This window comes from Lagenorhynchus albirostris, chromosome 10 (assembly GCF_949774975.1).
Source record: "Lagenorhynchus albirostris chromosome 10, mLagAlb1.1, whole genome shotgun sequence".
Lineage (NCBI taxonomy): Eukaryota > Metazoa > Chordata > Mammalia > Artiodactyla > Delphinidae > Lagenorhynchus > Lagenorhynchus albirostris.
In genome coordinates, this window is record NC_083104.1 from 38685860 (window position 1) to 38704791 (window position 18932).

An 18932-nucleotide genomic window follows, 5' to 3' on the forward strand; every position below is an offset into this window, starting at 1 on the left:
GCGATCTGACCCTAGCCCTACCTTAGCCTGTGGGTGCTGTGAAGGGCAGGGCCTCACTAGTCCCCTAAATAAACTGTTGGGAGGAGAAGGGTGGTGTAGGGCAGTTTCTAACAGAAGGGGCTGCAGTAGAGGGAGCTAGCCTGGTGGAGTCCTACTTGGCCAGGACAGGCAGCAGCTGAGCCTCTCGCTGTCCCCTCCCCTCTCACGCTGGAAGTAGTTGCCGTCCTTATGGCTACCATACCGAGGGCCTATGGTCTCTGAACCCCAAGGGTGGGGCTGGGGTTAGGGGTGGCTTGGTACAAAGTACCAGCAGGAACTAGACTCTGTGTCCTCATTTATTATGAGTATATAGCCCACATTCCTCGGCTCACCCATCCATGAAGTCCAGAGCCCAGGAAGCCTCTTGCCGCTCTGCCAGACCCTGGGGCTCTCCAAGAGCCAAGTGTGGCATATGTCACCCAGCTCATACAGAGTGGTAGGGCTTCAGTTGCCCAAGTGCGTGCACAGCCAGAGCGCAGCATTCATGAAGCTGTCTGATTCCACCTCCACCTCTGATAGAGCATGGGTGCTTTTGGGATAGAGCAGGAGCCTGTAAGGGTTGGGCAGCAATGTTTGAGGATTGAGGATCCTTCCCTGCTCACCTGCCCACCAGCTGCCAGGGCTGTCTTGCTGTACTCACCGAACGGGCACGTTTCGGGCCTTGAGGGCACGGTAATACTCCATGCCCTGCTTGAAGGGCACACGCCGGTCCTCCTGGCCCAGCATCAGTAACACTGGTGTCTTCACCTAGGTATGTGGGGAGTGGAGGTGAGCAGGGCCCGGGGCCCTGGACAGATTGGTGGTGCACTGGGCAGGGGGAGGGCTGCGTACCTGAGGGGTGTACTTGATGGGCGACTTGTGCAGCATCTCACCCCACATGTTGAGGTCTGGCAGGCAGTTGCTGCTGTAGGGGAAGCCAGCCTCCACCACGCACCTACAAGACACTGAGATGATGCAGGCCCAGGAGCTCTGGGGCCTGCCGGAGCTCCATGAGGGTACATAGTGAGGGGGGAGAAGGGCGGGGACCTCTGGGCACACCCACCAGTCAGGGATGTCAGTGGAGCCCATCATGGAGGCAATGTTGATCACAGGGTTCCGCACCACGCAGGCACCGTAGGTCTCCGGGTACTGACCAATCAGGTGGCAGGACAGGAAGCCACCATGGGAACCACCCATAAGGGCCACACGGCCTGCATCAAAGTGTTCCTCCTGGAGCACCTGCTCTACTGCAAACTACAGGGTGGGCAGATCATGCTGCAGCCAGCTGCCTGCCCAGCTGAATGGAGCCACACCCCCAGCCCGTCCAGAAGCCCCAGCCCCTGCTACCTGGACGTCCTTCACATCCTGGTGGCCCACATTGCCGGGGAGGGAGAGGATGCTGTCCTGGCCAAAGCCCGTGGAGCCACGATAATTCACTGGAGGCCAGGGAGGGACCAGACAGGGTGGTCAAGTGACCTTCCCAGCGCCCTTTCACCTATATGTGAAGTAGGCCTTGAGGCTAGCTGCACCAGACTCAAGGGGAAGGGGCCAAGAGATTTGAGACTGCCCAGTGACCACACACCCTTTCCGTGGCAGTTGCAAGTTACTTCATGTTATCACCATGCCATGGAGCCAGAGACTGGCCAGGGCAGTTTCTGATAGTGATTACCAGAGGCCTGGAGACTAGGGTGGTACCCGCAGTGCTTGTACAGACCAGGCCCACACCATCACCACCACCCCACAGCTCTACCAGAGCTGCAGCACCCTGCTCCCTCACCTAGTAGTACTGCAAAGCCCATCTTGCAAAGCATGGCTGGGAGCAGCATCCAGGCAGTGACAAAGGATGAATGGGGTCCCCCTGCAGATAGGGAACAGAGAGAAGGTGAAAGAGCTAGCTAGGAGGGATTGTGGAAGGGCAGGGACCCTTAGGCCAGTTGCCTACCGTGGGGCATGACCACCATGGGCACCTGGGTCTTATCTGGAGGGTCGCTGGGCTGCAGAAGGATTGCTTCAAAGTCAAGGCCAGCTGCAGGGGAAAAGCAGCAATCAGCAGAGCCAGGTCTACTGCCGAGGGGCTTCCCCAGCCAAGGCCTCAGCTGTAGCTGCAGGTCTGCAGCTGACCTCTGAAACATGAGACCTGGCCAAGGTAGCCCACACTGTGACACATGGACCCCAGGACGCTCATGCTCCTTCTGCCCTAGTCAGGGAGTCCCAGTCTCTGCAAGGACAACATTCTGGAGGAGGTGTGGTCACAGAGGCCTCACACAGGCCTGTCTTCTTTGGGCTCTGTTATCCCACTGCAGACGATCTGGCCTGGTGATGCCCAGCTCTGATACCCAGAGTAGGTGCTCAGATGCCTGGACACTACTCCCCATGACCGTCCACAAGAGGAAAAAAAATACCTCTTAGAGGTAATCTCAAAAAATCCCAAAATGTGAGACAGGAGACGGGAAAGGTGACCACAGACACTGTGCTGGGGAACTTGGAGAAGGTGCCCCTCTGCCCCTGCCCAGCTCACCATACTGCACATGCTCTTGCTCTGGGGGTGGCTGTAGTACCCGGATGCTCCAGGAGATTTCAGGAATGGGCTCGGCCTCCTCCAGGGACACCCATGATACCGCCTGCTCCTTCCCCTCAGGAGGCAGGAACCCAACTTTCTGCCAAAGGGAAAGAGTGTGTCACAGGTGGCCTGGCTGCCTCCCTGCCTTTCCACCAGTGTGCGAGTGGGCAGCTCTCATTATACTGGGCCATCTGCCCACCTCCAGAGGGCCCAGCATGGACTCCTGTCATGAGCTGGTAATATACACAGGTACTCACACAACCACACATATGTACCCCTCCCTCCTCAGCTTCTAGGCTGTTATGCTAGAGGACTGAGCACTTTCCCAGGCACCTTGTTCTGAACAGAGCAAACCTTAACCCAGTAGTTTCTCCCCATAGTGCCAGACCCTCGTGGACTATACTGGGCTGGGTCCACACCTTGGCCTCTCACATGCTGACCAGCCACAGTCAGACTCGGGCCAGTTCCCTGACCTGGGGAACTCTGCCTGCACCGAATCCCTGCCTCCTGGCCTGGGGCCCACCAACACTCACCAGGCATGGGGGTCGGCTGGGCGTGGAGAACTGTGCCACCATGAGGTCCCGGTCAATTGTGAGCAGCTTCCAGCTTCCACCTGACCCCCCTGGACAAGGCAGATGCCACCACTATTCCCACCCAGTCCCTGCAGAGCCAGAGTCCCAGGCTGGAGGCTTTATAGTGAGGTGCCCCTTATTCCCTGGGAAGCAAAGGGATGCCCACAGAGGGACTGTCACAGACAACCGCACACAGCTCTGGGTGAGCCGCCTTCTCAGTCCATTCATCCAGCAGGCGCTGGTTGTCCCCTGGGACTGCCAGATCTGGGGACACACCAGACCACATGGCACAACCACCCACCACCTGATGACTGCCGTCTGCAGGGGTGGCAGCTAGGCCCAGAAGGCTAGGGGGGAGGTGCTAATTCTAGGCAGTGGGGTCCAAGGAGATTCAGATTCTTAAGCAGATACTATACAATGAGATGCAGTTTGGGAACAATCCTTTGGTAGCTTTGTGGAGGAGTGAGTACAGCCAGGGCAGGTGGAGGACTCAAAAACACTTTAGGTGCAGAATCATCAGGCCTGGGTAAGAGGAAGATCAGGGAGCCAACCCAGGGCTTCTGCGCCCTGGGTTGGCAGAGGTGCCTCTGCCTGAGGTTTGGGGAGAGGGAAGGATGACTCTGGCAGATCTTGGCAAGAGAGAATTTTGTGGGCTTGAAAAGTAGGGTGGGGGCCGTGCTGAGGCAATGCCAGGACACAGGGAGCAGAGCAGAGCCAGGAGGCAGTCTGCTGGCTGGGTAAGGGTCCTGCATAGGCAGGGTCCTCGCAAGACTGTCAGTAAAGGCTGTGGGACAGTCAGTGGTGCAGAGTGGCCGAGAGTGCTGCCCCACATGCTTGAGCTCCAGTCCCTCCCCTGGCCTGGCTGGCCCACTCGCCAGCCCTGCTCACCAGCCGTCAGAGAGGTCACACTGCCCATCTGGGTGTCCACAGCAAACAGGTCCTGAAGCAGAGAGGAGGCCATGTGTGGTACCACATCCAACAGCCCTATGGGTCCTGCCCCCACCTCCTCTCTACCCTCTTGGGGACCCTTGGGCCAAGGCCAGAGCTGTGAGTATGGTGATAGCTACTCAGTGCAGTAGGGAGTGGCCTGAGGGCCTGGGTTCAAATCCCAGTTCCATCACAACTTGCTAAGTGACCCTGGGCAAGATAAGGAATGCCTTTGAGCCCCTTAGAGCTACCCTGAGGACCAAACGATATCTAACCCCAAAGGAGTCTGGCACACTGTGGTGTCCCCACACAGTCCCTGGGAGAAAGCTGCTGTCCCATCTCCATCAGCTCCCCGTATGGTGTTCAGGGGCCCGCCCCAGTGGCAGCCCCCTTGCCCACCACATGGAAATGCTGAGGGTGGGGGCTTTGCATCTCTGCCTCAGGAGAAAGGGCCAAGGGCTCTGTTGTGGGGTACCAGGGCAGCCAGCCCCCTCAAGGAAAAATGAGTCCAGGACAGGGGCAGGCAGGGCCTTAAGGGGCCAGGGAGACCTGTGAGCTGGGCGGTCCACCTGGCAGTGTGTGTGTGCTATGTCCCAGGCCCACAGCTCCTGGGGGTTGGTTGAGGGCTGCCTCTCAACAGTCAGGGCTCCTCACCTGCCGGCTGCGCTGAGCTGAGTCAAAAACCACTCTCTGGCTGTCAGCTGACCAGCATCCCGGAGGCAGAAGGCTGCAGTAGATCCCAGAGAAGTTCTCTGCAAAGGCAGAAAGCTGGGGGCCACGTCCAAGAGTGGAGGGGTGTGTGTGTGTGTGTGTGTGTGTGTGTGTGTGTGTGTGTGCGTGCGTGCATGTGTGTGTATGAGCGTGCGTGTGTGTGTGTGTATGTGCGTGCGTGCGTGCGTGTGTGTGTGTGTGTGTCCAGACTATGAGACAGCCCGGGTCGCTGGGGAATTCACCTGGGGCCCCAGAACTGTGACAGAACAACAGCCACATACATGGGGGTACCCTAGGCAATGAGGAACTGCTTGAAGAGGGGGCTGAGGGGCAGAGGCCTCTGAGGGCCCAAGAGAGGCGGAGCTGAAGAGCTTCTGATAGAAACTGAATGCACTGGCATTCCTCTGAGCTGCTCTTAAGGGCCGCTAGGAGGCAGCGGATGCTGTAACCAAGACACCTGTCTGTCTCTAACCATACTTAGCAGAGTACCTGGCACTCGGGCCTGAATAAATCCTACCCTCTAACATCATCACTCATTTACCCCTCACTACAATCCTACAAAGAAGGCAGGAACAACCACCCTCTCCTCACATAAATAAATGGAAGATCAGGGGGTCAGGATACTGTCCAAGAACACACAGCTAATAAGGGGCAGAGTTCGGATTCAGACCAGGTCCCCACTGCTGCATCCCTGTAACCCAAAGATAGGAAAAGGAGGCCATCCCTTGTCCTTGACTCCTGGAACTGACCAGGCGGCCTAAGAAAACAAGAGACTCACCCCTCACGTCCTTGGGATAGTCTGGGATCCCAAGCAGAGTTGTGAGCACCCGAGACTGTGACTGGAGCTTGTCAGCCAAGAGCCACCCTCCCAGAGACCCTGCTGCCTCAAGGGCTTGGACTAGACAAACGCTGGGGTGGGGGCTGGGAGTGGGAGAATGAGCACCCTTGGGGCAGGACCTGCCAATCTAGTGTACTTTCCGAGACCCCTTGAAGGAGCAGTGGCTTTAAGCAGCCACTGGAAAAACAAGATAAATCTATGGGCTGCGGCACAAGTGAAATAATCTCAAGCCTCAGCCAGCTTGGGCCACTCGGATCTCAGCTTTGGTCCAGCTGACCTTCTATGAGAACCATTCCCTATAGTAATGGCCCCACCCCCTGCAGAGGCTGAACCTGGGGCTGGCCCAGCAGCGGGGAGACTTCAGAAGGAACCCAGGCAGGAAGAGCTGAGGAGGCTGGCCCTGAGCAGGGATAACAGATGGCAGGAAAACAGAACTGCATGTTCCTTGGCACCCACCCAGCCGACCCCCCTTACCTCCCAGCTGCCGAGGCACAACGTCCACCACCACGGAGGTGACCCTGGTATACCAGTCATACTGCAACAGAACACAATGGTCAGGCTCACCAGGGGACTGGCAGTGCCCTCAGGGCAGGGAGGGGAGGACCTGAGAGAGGCCTGATGTATCTCCTTTCTGGTGACCTGGAGCAGATGTCTGGAGGGGCCCTTTTACAAGGACTGAGACTGTAACTGCCCATTATATCCCAGCCCCTTGCAGAGCCTGGCCACGTGCAGATGAGAAGCAAAGGGAGGAGCATTCTCGTAGACAGAGGATGCTCTCAAGGTGGTGAGTTTTGATTGTGCAGAGCCCCCATGACAGCACTCTCAGCCTCCAGGCCTTGCCTGGAGAGAAGGAAAGGCAGAACTCACACCATCACTGTACCCAGGACAGGAGGTCCACTGAGGAGGCCATGGGGAGATGAAGCTGACCCTTCAGCTCTCATCTGCCATCCCCTCCTCTTGCTGACCTCCCCCCACCCCCACCCCAGCTCACCAGGCACAACTGCCCACACTGCTGATGCGGGACCAGAGATGGGAACCTCAGGTAGACGATGCGACATTGGTCTGGGCTCAGCCGGGGAGAAGAGACAGCCAGAGAGTCATCCGAGAGGAGCTCTGGACCAGACAGAAATGCAAGCATCATGCAGGCTGCCAGGGCCAGTGTGTGTCAGTGAAGCACAGGTAGGTGCCAGCACTTACCACACTTCCCCCCGATGAGGTCTACATAGTACAGGGCTGACCTGGAACCACCAGAGAGACACTCAGCTTCAAGGCCAGTCTGAGCTGCAAGGCCCCCTGCCCTGCCCCTTCGACTGTCCTCACCTTCGATTGGTGCAGAAGCGGATGCCCAGCCGGAAGGGCTCATGCCACCAGCCCACAAACACAACACCTGTGTCTCCAGGGGCCCAGAATGCCTGTAAACAAGACCACAGGGCAGGTGTGAACAAGGGACAGTAGCTCAGGCAGGGGCCCCAGACTTTCGGAGTCATGTAGGCCAAGTCAGCACTAACCTGTCCAGGGGACACACTCTCAGGGACCCCCTCAAGCACAGAGATGTTGCCACTCTCGACATCCAGCACACAGAGTACAGGAGTGCTTTTGGAAACCAAGTTTTCTCCCCAATCTTCGTAAAATAAAAATTGATCCCCCTGAGAACACAAGACACTCATTGCCCAGGCTGTCTTGCAGGAGATGGCCCTGCCCCCTAGAAGCCAGTACCTCCCTGGTTCTGATAGGCACAGTGTGGGCAGAGAGCATAGTGGACCCCAGCACTGCCCTGAGGGGCCTACATGGACTGGCCATGGCCATGAGCACCTTAATGGCCTGGTCTGGCTTCTTCAGCCTGGCCACCTCGTCATCGCTGCCACTGACGTCCAAGGCTTTGGTCTGAAAGAAGGACTCAGCCTTGGGGCGCTTCTTCTCTGCCACGTATAATAAGTGTGTCTCCGAGTGCGACCAGGACAGGCAGCCAAAGCAGTCTGGGTGCAAGGAAGGCCGATCAGGGGGAGCCCTGGGCTATGGCTGCCCCTCCTGTCCGCCCTGCCTGCTCACCAGCCAGATGCCTCACCATCCTCATAAACCAGCCCATGTTTCTCCAGCGCTGATAGGTTGAAGCTCTTGAGCTTCCGGTTCTTCTCCCAAACCTAAGGACATCTGGGAGTCAGGTTGCCTATCCTCCAACAGAGCCTTATCCGTGGGACTGAGCCCCCAGTTACCCACCACGTGGTCCTATGCAGACTTACCTCCAAAAACTGCTTCTCCTCCCCAGCGCCCGGCCCTCCAGCCTTGCGCAGCACAGCTTTCATGGTGCCTGAAGGAGATTCTCTGCTCAGCAGCCTGAGGAGGATGTAGGGGAGCAGGTCAGTATTACCTCCCACCCAGTGATAACCCATCCTGTCCCCTTATTGGCCACAACCTCTTAGACAAGATTTTTGAGGCTCTGGCCCACAACCGCCCCTGCAGCCCTTCTAGCCCTACCACGGCAGCTGCCTTGCCTCCCTTCCCTGGGGCAGGGACTCTAGTCCCAGCCCAAGTTTGGAGCAAGCCTCCAATGCTTGTGACCATGTCACTACTACCTGAGCTCCCAAGGGTCAGGGATCTGGCTCCTGGCTTCCCTTCTGGGCCCTACCCACACCAAGGCACAGGGTGGGCATTCATAAAAGGCTTGCAGATGGCCATGGCCTTGCCTACAAGCTTCCTCCTTCAAACTTACTCGCCCCGGGTCTCCACACTGTTGCCCGCAGGCCCTGCAAACACCACTGAGTCCGCATCATGGAACACCAGGTACTGGCGGCAGAATCGGATGTTCTCCATGCGTTCCAGGTCCCTCTGGGTCCACTCTGCGAGAAGAGGCATGAGGCTGCTCAACTTGACCAGTCCCAGCACAGGCTACCCCCTCCCCTACCCCACCTCTCTCAGTCTATCTCCAGATATTCTGGGGGGCAGGATGGGCAACACTTGGCCACAACTCTCAAGTCTAGGCCTCCAGAGCCTAGGCTGACAACGTCTTGGAGAGAAACGATTACTGCTCCTAGCATCCACCCTAGAATCTTGAGAGCAGGTGTGGGATACGATGACGGGGGTGACCCTTACAAGGCCCACACTCTGCACTCATGGGCACCATCCCATAATACCCCAAATAGGCCGCCCCCCCATACACCTGTGTGCACAGACCTCTTACGGATGCACTGTTCCACACCCACACTCTCCAAGCCCGGCCTTCTCCACACACCCGTGTGCACTGTCAGGCAGCTAGCCCTCCACGCCCCCCTCCTCTCCACCGACTCCCCTCCATACACACACCAGTGTGCACCGTCCGGTAACAACCCCCGTACTGCGTGGTGACCTCCGGGCCCAGGCAGGCGGCGCTCAGCGCGGGCTGGCGGCTAAGGTCCCGGTACAGCGCCGCCGCCTCTTCGGGCTCGTTCAGCAGCACCTGCGCAGGGGACACAGCAGGGTCAGGCCCGGCCCGGGCTGCAAAGACCACGGGAACCGCGGGCCGCTCCCTCACCTGCCGCTCCATGGTGGCTCTGGGTCGCCGGGGTGAGGCGGGGCGTTCAGGCGCCCGGAAGTGAGAGGCCCGGCCAGTCTCCGCCGCGGCCTTGCCGCACAGTGAGAGGGGCGGGACTTTCGACGAATGAGCGAGGACGATTAGACGAGGGGCAGGGCCTCGATGGTAAGGAGGTGGGGCCTGCGAGGAACAAGTTGGAGCTGCGGCCCCAGGAGTCCTGGAGGGGAAGAGCAGGGACCTCGGGGAAAGGAGCAGGCCTTTCGGGGTGGGCTAGGCTGGAGAGAGGCGAGCTCTGTGGGCCAAGGCCCGACCTATTACTGGGAGGGGAGGGAATGGGGTTTCCGAGGAGAAGGGGTGGCGCTGTCGAAACGGAATAAAGGAGCGGGTCTGTAGGGAGGGGCGAGGTGTGTGAAGAACGACAGGGCCCACGGGAGGAGGGCAGATGAGGCCGGACGGGGGTGGGCCCTAAGCATCCGGGGGCAGGTCCTGAGAGGCTGCGGACCGAGGACTCCGAAGACACGGGGGTGGGGTGGGAGGGCGGGGCTGAGCCCTGCGAGGGTAAAGTCGAGGAAAAGAGAGATGAGGGGCGGGGGCGTGAGAGGCAGGGTGCAAGCCGAAGTCAGCCCCAGCTGGGGTCTTCCGCAGCCCGGAGGCTAACTGTCAGGTCCTTCTGGTCCATTACGGGGCAAGCATTCACCAGACGGTGCCAGGCCCTGCTCTGGAGGGGCCCTCAGGCCGACGAGAAAAGAAGGGCAGAGGTGCGCTCCTGGCAGGGGGCACAGAGCTCGAGCCCTGGAGCTCCGGGGCGTGGGGCAAAGAAGGGCGGGTGCAAAGGTAACAGGGTGTCGCCTGGTCTTATCGGCCACCAGGCCTACCCCAGAAGCTATCTGCCCCTGCAGCCCTCACCCGCCCCGCTCAGTGGCACCTTGCTGGGGATCATGAGCGTGTGGGCCTCTGTCTGCCTTCCCAGGCCTCAGCCCAAGTTCTTGGGTGTAGAGGGCCTGGGGGGTCAGGCTCCACCCAGAACCAGAGAGCTTCCTGTGGAAAGAAAAACCTGGGCAGGCAGGCTCCCTCAGGACAGTGGCACTGGACTGGGCAGGTTACAATGGCAGAAGAAGGCAGGAGAGGCTGGGCAGCGGTCAGGCCAGCAGCAACGGATGTCCCCTCCTCCATATACCCTGAGCCTGGCTGGTCTTCCACACCTCAGGGCCCTGGCTCCCTGCACCCTGCCTTGCCTTTGACTGAGATCCCACTTGACTGGCCTGCAGCTTCTCCTTCCATTGGGTTAGTTAACTAAAAACAGTTTCCACTTTCTGAGGCCACTTAACTTGTGAGCATCCAGTGTGTGCAGGACTGTTAAGGCCAGAACTGGGAGCAGAAAGAGTGGCCCCAGCCACCAATCTGGGTGGAAAGTTGGAAACTAGGATGTTCATTACAGCATTGTTTATAACAGGAAAACTGGGAACATGGTGCCTGTCCTTGAGGGCATGTGCAGTAGACTGGCTGTAAACTCATGGTGCAGCTCTCTGGAGGCCGGACACTGGAGGATGAACATCTAAATACTTGGAATGAATGTGTAGAAGTAAGCAGGAGGCTAGAAAACAGTAAGTACTGTGCCTTCTGGCTTCTGTTTAAAATGAAAAAGAAAAACACAAACAGGAAGGAAAGACATGCATCAAGATACTAACTTTGGGGAAGGCCAGAGGTGAGGCTGATACTCGTTTCATTTATCTGTGTTTTAAAAAATTGCTAGCAACTCTGGGTTACTTTGATAAGGAGGCTCTCCCATCCTGGGGAAGGACTAAGATCTAGCAGCCCCCAAGAGTTTGGGGGTTGGAGTGGACACAGCAAGGCAGACAGGTGTAGGGCTTGTTGGCAACACCAGGGGGCAGCACCTGCTCACCTGCTTCCCCAGGGAACCAGGCCCTAGAAAGCTGTTTGTGCAGCCCCGACACTCAAAGGCTGTGGAGGCACAGTCCCTCAGCAGTCTGCCCAGTGAGCTAACCGCTCCCTCCAGGTCCAAGCATTAAACCTGCCTTGGGGCGCCTTTGTGGAGAGGCCCACTGTCTTTGGACAGATTGGTATGAACTCAGCCCTGGCCTTGCCAGTACTTCTGCAACTTTGCCTTTTCACTCTTTTCCCTTTAACTGTGAAAAGATAGGACTGTCACAGTTTGGGGATTTGTTCCTCTGCCTACGCCTTCCCATTTCAGAAACCATCCCAGAGACAGTCTGTAGGTTGTTTATATCAAGTCCTTTTATTCTGATACCACAGAATTACCTTGTTACAATACAGGGGGAGGGACACTGAAGTACCACGAGTTCTCACAGAGCACAGGAGGACGGCACACGATTCACAAGGTCATGTGGAGGACTCGGGTCATTCATTGCACTTACAACTGTAAACTTGTTTGTTTGACTTTGTACAGCACTCTTCCCCCCTCAAATAAAGAAGGAGAGAAGGAAAGAAAGGGAGAGAGGAAAGAAGGGAGGCAGGGAAGGAGTGAGGGGGAAGCAAAAACAAGACATGGAAGCTAGCAGAGGAAAGGCATTGGGCGGCCACCACTCTCCAGGGCACTGCACTTAGAGAGAAGGAGCTGATTTGATCCCAGAGGCCAAATGAGGCAGACACACACACACATACACACTCACACACTTGTTCACATGCACACACACACAATATCTCATGACTTCCATGGCTCTCCAGTGCCACCCCAGTGCACATGGCAGCAGGGCTGCTGGTACCCAGGGAGACAGAAGTGATATCTCTGAGGAGTTTCAGTTGGTCAGGCCTGTCCCTCTGACCCTGTCGGAGTCCACAATGACAAGTATTTACAGAATGGGGGGAGGGGGCACGAGGGCAAGGGAGGGGCCAACAGGCGAGGACCTTGTTGTCATGGTAAAGAATCTGCCTGGAAAACTCCCCACAGGCTCCAGAAGACAGGCCATGGTTGCTGCCACTGCTGCCCAGTCATCATGGGCCCTGAGACCACCCTCTCTTCCCAAGGACTAAGTGGATGGTGGGGAAGCGGGGTGTCACTGTGAATGCATTAGGCCCTGAAGTAGACAGAGGCGGCAGTGCCCTTGTTCATGACACTGGGTCGGGGGAGGGTGTAGAGAAGGCCTGGATTGCATCCCAGAGAACCCCTTGCCCATGTGGAAATGTGCTTGGTGCTCCCCACTGCCCAAGGCATCGAATGCTGGTCCCTCAGCCTCTGGCCCCCAGAGCCACAGCTGTATCCACACAAGGGCCAGGACACCTGTGGCCCAGAGGCCTGCTCCAGCCACCTTCACAAGGGGTGATAGGCACAGATGTGTCCTGTGGATACACTGGGGGTTAGGGAGTGGCAGATGTCAGAAATTTCAAACTCAGAAAGCTTGGCCAGAAAGGAGATTTGCTGAAGCGTCAACATTGGAGAGCGTGAAACTAGCTTTGATGGAGGCTGACCTGCTGTCATCTCCCTGCCTGTTCCCTGCTCCTGGTCCCATCCCTTGGCCTTTTATCGGGAGGATCGCTGCATTAGTCCCTCATGTATCCAGCCACTAGGCACATCCCCACAAAGACCTGGCCCTGGGTGGTCAGAGGTGCCAGATGGTGGCCTCCTTCAGCCCTTGCACAGATGGCCTCATACAGCCCAGGCCTGATCTCTGGGATGAGGCAGGTGTCCCGTTGGATGGGTGAAGCCCAAATCCAGAAGGGCAGGGTCTTAGGCCCAACACAAGGGTTGACAGCCTCCTATCTCATCCACAGCTGCCAGAGGTGGGCCAGGATCCCTCTCTGAAGGGGTTTGTAGACCTTATGGGAAAGAATGAGAAATGTGGACCCCTGAGAAATGCACGGTGCAAACCAGAGCACTCTGGAGGAAGGCCAGGCCTGGAGGGGTCGGGCAGCTACCACCTGCCACACTCTTGGCTCAGTCTTAGAGAAGCTGATGAGCAGTGGGATACTTAGGCTTCAGAGATAGTGGCTGGCAGGGAGTTTAGGTCCTGGAGACAGATGCAGAGAGTGTCACAACAGAACCTTCTGTAAGTTTTGTTATTGAGAAGCTTCCCAAGAAACTCAGCTTGAAGCCACTGTCTATGTGAATATGCACTCTGATCAAAGATGACACTGTCAGCTGTCCTCACCACAAATGCCAAAACTCCAGCTCTTCCTGAGCATTCTCTGGCCCCCTGGCCAGATCTCCTGGCTCACAGACCTTTGAGCCTCCCAGCCACAAAGGAGAAGTGCAGTCAGGAGCTGGGCCCTACCCTTGGCCTCTGTCCCTCTGGCTACAGACGCAGCCCAGCTCTGCTCTTCAGCAGTGCCCTGCTGGGAAGGGGCGACCAGATGTCTCTGGCTCAGGGCTGGGATAAGTGGGGGAGTGACTTACAGATGGAAATCCTACAGCAAACCTTCCGAATGTTCACACGCACACATCCTGTGCAGGCTCCCAACCACATGTCTCCTCAGAGACATCTTGGTCAGAGAAACCTGCAGAGGGTGTGGGGCCTTGTACTGCCGGGCCCACAGCCTGGCATGCTCAGGCAGCAATTCCGGCGGGTCCTCACTAGCTCGTGCAGAAGTTAGCTAGAAGCACTCCTGAAGGAGAGGTTCTGAGACAAAAAGAACTCCAAGCAAGAGGGTCGAGCATTGAAAATGGATGAAATCGTGCAAAGAAGCTGCGAGCTGTGCATGCTCCACTGCGGGACAGGCGGTGACTCGCCTGGCAGCAGCGAGTCCTGCCACAGGTCGAACATGCCACAGACTGAGAATTTCACACACACAGTGGGAGCAGGGGAGGGGGAAGGGAGCGAGGGGTTTGATATGAGCATATCTATCCAGTTTCTCAATTGCAGGTTTGCAATTAACTCCTTATACATAACACAGAATTTAATAAATATTAACAGTTGTCTTTGAGGGTTTATATTTCATTGCATAGAACATTAGAGATGAGACTTGTGGCTGTGCCCAAGGTGAAGGGAGGCCCCTAAGGGAAGGGCCTCAGGGAGGAACACTGCCCAGTCCACCAGGTGGATGGACGGTGCCACACTCCCCAGCACAGGGCCCTGGGCCCTTCCCTTGGCTGGCAGAAGCCCTGGCCCCTCTGCTCTGAGCATGTCCACTGGTGATGGCTTAAGAAGGACTGGAGTTGCACGGTAAACAGAGGCGGGCTGAGGGGCCTCCCTAGACCCCGCCCTGGGGTTGTGCTCTTGGTGGCCTGCTGCCCACTATTGCTTCTAAGTCAATATTCTCCCCATGCTGAGCAGGGGCAGAGCAGAGAGGGAACCAAACCATCAGTCACAACGTGGTGGTGGAGGGGAGAGGCAAGGAGGTGAGCCGAGAGAGCGAAGAGAGAAAGGGTGGGGGGAGAAATAAAAGAACAATGTTTATGAGGTATACACTTAAATCAAACTGAAATAATTAAGGCTGTTCTTGAAATCAAAAGAAATCCCCAGGTGTACGAATGAGGAGCCGGCTGGTCGAGACAATGGTGGTGCCGCTGGGATGCTCACGATGACTGGGGGTGATGGCTTTGAAGATGGTGGCGGGCGTGCTAGCACGCGGCCACCCACGGGCTGGGAGAAGCCTCAGCCAGCGCCCACGCTGCTTTTCGGTGCTATGGCCTCTTATTTCAGCGATGAGACAGTGTTAGGTCCTAATGTTTGTAAAGTTCTCCCAATCCCACGCTAGCCACATGGAAGTCTGCTCCGGTGTCACCCAGGGGGCAGGGTGAAGGGGGCAGGGCCCTGTGGCCACAGAGGGATCTGGGCCAGCTGGAATGTGAAGGAAACGGAGCCCAGGGCCCCCAGCCCTCAGTCAAAGCCCCTCTCCAAGGCTGTGGAAAAACTTCTGGCATTGTGGAGGGAGGGCAGCGTCCGTCAAAAACAGGCTGCGCGCGCCCAAACTCTGTGTATAACGCATTGGTAGCCTGGCTGGCCAGGCCGCGGAAGGCGGCTGTGGGAAGAGCAGCAAGACTGCCGCGTGACAGGGCCTGAAGAGAGGGTTCCTCCCTCCCAACGACGGCTATGCCTTGAAGGTGGTGCCCTGAGGAGAGCAGGGTCTCTGGAAAGACAATCACAGGTCCCCCTGGGCCAATGGTCCCACTTGACCAACAGATGTTTCACCCCGGCAGCTGCTGTTAGAAAACATCCCGTCCTCAACTGAGGCCCGCCTGCCACGTCCCACCTGGTGTGAGTCTTTGGGCCAAGGTTTGCCAGATTGTAGATGCTTGGAGGAGAAAAGGGGGGAGGGGGAAAGGAAACAGGAAAGACAGAAGAATTTTGTCAAGAACTGTGGACAGCTGCTTCCCGCCCGCACTCCTTCCAGCTTCTGCCACAAGCTGACGGCCTGGCTCCTCCTCACCCATGGGATCCCACCCCACTGAGGCTGGGGAAGAGGGGTGCTTGGGCAGGTTTGAGGTCATAAAGAGAAGATCAGGAAGAAAGAATCAGGTTGGCCAGGAAGGGCCATTTCTTTAACACAAGTTGCTTTTTGTTTCTTAAGAGTGAGGGAGATGGGATTTTGTTTAAAACAACAAGCCTCTCCCAGCCCACTTCTGAAATTTCCACAGAAGACACCAGGAGATAGACACTCACAGAAGCACTGACCGCTTGGCCCACTCAGCCAAATGCCAGAACTTGAGGGTGATTCTTTTAATTACAAAGTTAGTGGTCTCAGTAGCCCACGCACATCGTGTGACAGGACACAGAACAAAAGGAACGACGCAAGTGGTTCCTTTCCCTCCCTGGTAACAGTGCCCTACACCCAAGGTGGGTCCTGCCATAGACCTGGTCCATGGGCTGCCCCTCTTTCCCCTCCCTTCAGCACAACTTCTGATTTCATACCTGTTTCAGGGCAACTCAGAGGAAACATCCAGCTGGGTGGGAAAGTGTCAGGGAGCCTGCTGTCGTGGGGTGAAGGCAGGAAGAACACTGAGGTGCTGCACTGTGGCTACTCTAATTAGAATAAGTTCCGGGCTCTTTACTTTCGCCTACAAAGCCCACCCCAGCTGGCTCCTGCCCCCTCTGACGTCACCCCGACCATCTCTCCCCTCCACTGTGGATCTAGCTGTGCTGGCCTTTTGTCTGTCCCTGAGGCCTATCTGTCTCATCAGAGCCTCTGCGGGTGCTGTTCCCTCACTGGGCACATCCCACAGCAGCCTCTTCTCCTCCCTTGAGCCTTACCCATCACTGACCACTTTCTCTAGAGTGGCCCCCTCCATGCCATAACCCTGTGTCCCTGGCTTCAGAACACTTATAACCTTCAGAAATTATCTTTTAATCTCATTTTTTAAAAACTTATTTATTCTCTGCCCCTCTTAACGGGCTGTCAGCTTGAGAGGGCAGGGACTTGGTCTTGTTCCCTGCTGGATCCCCAGAACTCAGAACAGGGCCCAGCACCTACCTAGGGCCTGACAAACATTTATTGAATAAATGAATAAATGGATGGGAAACTGGACCTTTCCAGTTTCCCTGCTAGTCCTCCAGAGATAGGTGGCCCTTTTGGCACTACACCTAGCTCCCTCCCACAAGCAGGCCAGGCCTGGGCAGAGGCCCTTGCTGGCCCCAGCGCTCCCTCGTGATTTGCTTGTTGAGTGCCTGGCCCTGCCAAACACACACCTGCTCACTATGAGAAGCACCCACACCTCCATACTCTTTAACAGTAGAATTCGCAAAGGCGCGGTAGGAAGAGGGTCCCAAGGCTATGGAATGGGAGGAGGTGGTCCCTGGCTGTGCGCAGAGCAGCACCAACAGCCAGCCTACCCTCCCTGCCATCCTGCATGATGTACCGCTTCCTCCTTCCCGCCCAGAGGTAAGGCCAGGTCCAGAGGAGGCTCTAGGCAGAGGCTTCAGATCCTGCTTTGGCCATTGCAGCCCAGAGAGAGCCAGGGCTCCCATCCTGAGGCCCTTCCACTCTCTCCCTGGGCTGACCTGGTCTGGAGCTGAGACTCCTGTCTGGGTGACCTCCCTTTCCGCTCCATCCCTTTCCTGTCTGCCTCTCCACTCATTCTGCTTTTCCACCTTGCAGGTCTTGAACTCAGCCTGTGAAGCCAATTGTATCTTGACGTCACACCAAGGAGTGCTAAGCTCTGCAGGGTTTGAGGACTCCAGCCTCATCTGAATGTCTGGAGCAAAGGTCCCAGCACTAGGCCTCAAGGACGGGGCTTTGGAATCAGTGCCTAGTGTACAGACCCCAAGTTGTGGGGCACGGTTTGCTCTGCCGGGCCCCTTTCCCAAGGTTACTTACCTGACTCACCTCAGCCAGCTCAGTTGTCTCTGCCTCCCAGGTAGCAGCTGGGCCCATCCTAGCTGAAGGAAGCCCACCAGGTCCCTCCTGGCTCACACTTACAGGAACTGGGTCAGTCTGGTCAGCTAGGCCTTGGCCCTTCACTCCCTCCTCTGCCTCACCCAACCCTAGTCCTGATACTCACTGTTATACGCAGAGTCCAGAGCTGCGCCCAGGCCTCTGACTCCAGAGATTTTTCCACAGCAATGATATCATCTCCCTTCATTTCTTCAAGAGCCTGTGGAGCATTTACAGAGGAGGGCTGGGAGGAGCTGTATCCCAGGGGGACCCACCTACAACCTAATGTCAACTCACAGCTTTAGGAACCCTGTTGGGGGCTAAGGGGTGGTAGAAAAGGACAAAGGGATGTTGGCCTTGGCTTCCCTTTGCTGGGGACCTCTACTGTGTTGGCCACATGTTGGGACCTCTGTGCACAGGGTCCCTCTTCCTCTTCCTCCTCCCACTCTCATAGGGGAAGGACACTGCAGCTCTGGCCACATCACCCACTACTGAAGACCACATTCCTCCCAGAAGACCCCGCAGGACTTAAGAGCCCTGACTCGAGCACCAGGAGAGGGTGGGTACAGGCAGCTCATACTCACCCTGCAGGGCATGGTCACCAGAAGGAGGAGAATTTTTTGCCAAAAGCAGACACAGCTGTGACAGAAAAAGGAGAGAGGTGTCAGGAAGTCGGGCTAGGCTCCCTCCTAGTCAAGGCCGTTTGGCACAGTGAAGCCAAGCTCAGCCTAAGGGGCAGGGACTACCCAGAGAACCACTAGGCCGCAGCAGGTGGGCCCTTGGGCTGGCCTGTGCCTGGGTGACTGAGCCCGGAACCAGTCCCCAGACCCGACCTCTGCCAGAGTAGGGCCCTGGAGCAGCCGTCCACCCTGGACCTGGCTGTAGGCAGTGCGTACCTTCCGTCAGCTTGCCGGCCTGCTCTGCTGCCCCACCAGGGAGGATCTTGGAGAGCACACTCTCCCCGTCGGCACCTGGCTGGCCGGCAGGAGCCCCTGGGGTCCCTCCAGGCTTGGCTCCAGCCTTCATGCCTAGGGGTAAAGAAACCACCAGCATAAGCTGTGCTTGGCCTGGCTCTTCAGCGTCTGAGTGGGAGAGCAGCTAAGAGGGAATCTGACCACGGGTACCCTGTGAGGTGGAGGGTGAGGAGGAGGATAGAGAAATAAAGAGAGGAAGGTAAGAGTGGGAAGAAAAGGGGTGGGAGGAAGCAGCAAAAAGGAGACTGAGGAAGATAAAGAGGGAGAAAGGGAGGAATAGGCAGAGGAAGATGAGAAGGCAGAGGAGAGAAGGGAAGGGGAAGGAAGGAGACAGTAGGAATCCATGGTCCTGGCCCTGTGATCACCAGCACCTTCGAGGCTCCCTGCCCAGAGCTGCCTGGGCCCTAAGGCCCCAGTGCTGGTGATCCCATTGGCTCATTCTAACCCCAGGCTCGTTTCTGCTGGGGAGGCCTGCAGTGCACTGGGCACCTTCTCAGAGAGCAGTGAAGGCATGCAGTGCAGGGGAGCTCAGGGTGCC

At 57.2% G+C, this 18932-nt stretch overlaps 2 protein-coding genes across 5 annotated transcripts in view; both read right to left on the reverse strand.

Moving 5' to 3' along the window:
- Nucleotides 1-317: 317 nt before the first annotated feature.
- APEH (acylaminoacyl-peptide hydrolase) lies at nt 318-9246 on the reverse strand. 4 transcript variants are annotated; one of them, XM_060161850.1, is made up of 22 exons: nt 9135-9246; nt 8927-9059; nt 8337-8463; nt 7867-7960; nt 7692-7767; nt 7439-7602; nt 7135-7272; nt 6947-7038; nt 6824-6864; nt 6618-6739; nt 6101-6161; nt 4732-4829; nt 4039-4090; nt 3112-3200; nt 2537-2675; nt 1961-2044; nt 1796-1876; nt 1366-1454; nt 1082-1272; nt 871-973; nt 680-786; nt 318-589 (listed from the first exon to the last, which is right to left on the reverse strand). In XM_060161850.1, exons 1-22 carry the CDS (start codon nt 9144-9146, stop codon nt 484-486), a joined length of 2199 nt encoding a protein of 732 aa, XP_060017833.1. In that variant the 5' UTR covers nt 9147-9246; the 3' UTR covers nt 318-483. The 4 variants fall into 4 exon arrangements, 3 of the variants coding, with proteins under 3 accessions (XP_060017833.1, XP_060017832.1, XP_060017834.1); XM_060161849.1 differs by having other exon boundaries at nt 8927-9161; XM_060161851.1 differs by lacking the exons at nt 7439-7602; nt 7692-7767 and having other exon boundaries at nt 8927-9161.
- Nucleotides 9247-11366: 2120 nt separating this feature from the next.
- BSN (bassoon presynaptic cytomatrix protein) overlaps nt 11367-18932 on the reverse strand; it is a 91254-nt gene continuing 83688 nt past the window's right edge. The window contains exons 8-10 of the mRNA XM_060163896.1: nt 18317-18448; nt 18005-18059; nt 11367-17640 (exon numbers count right to left, since the gene is read on the reverse strand). Of these exons, the coding sequence (XP_060019879.1) occupies nt 18019-18059; nt 18317-18448 (173 nt within the window). The 3' untranslated portion in view covers nt 11367-17640; nt 18005-18018. The remainder of the gene's footprint in view (nt 17641-18004; nt 18060-18316; nt 18449-18932) is intronic.

Coding starts and splice junctions, on each gene's coding strand:
- APEH (XM_060161849.1), bottom strand. CDS start 9,146: ATGGAGCGGCAGGTGAGGGAGCGGCCCGCGGTTCCCGTGGTCTTTGCA. Junction 7,603..7,691: donor TGGGCTGGTTTATGAGGATG/GTGAGGCATCTG, acceptor CCTTGCACCCAG/ACTGCTTTGGCTGCCTGTCC. Junction 1,877..1,960: donor CATGGTGGTCATGCCCCACG/GTAGGCAACTGG, acceptor CCCTATCTGCAG/GGGGACCCCATTCATCCTTT.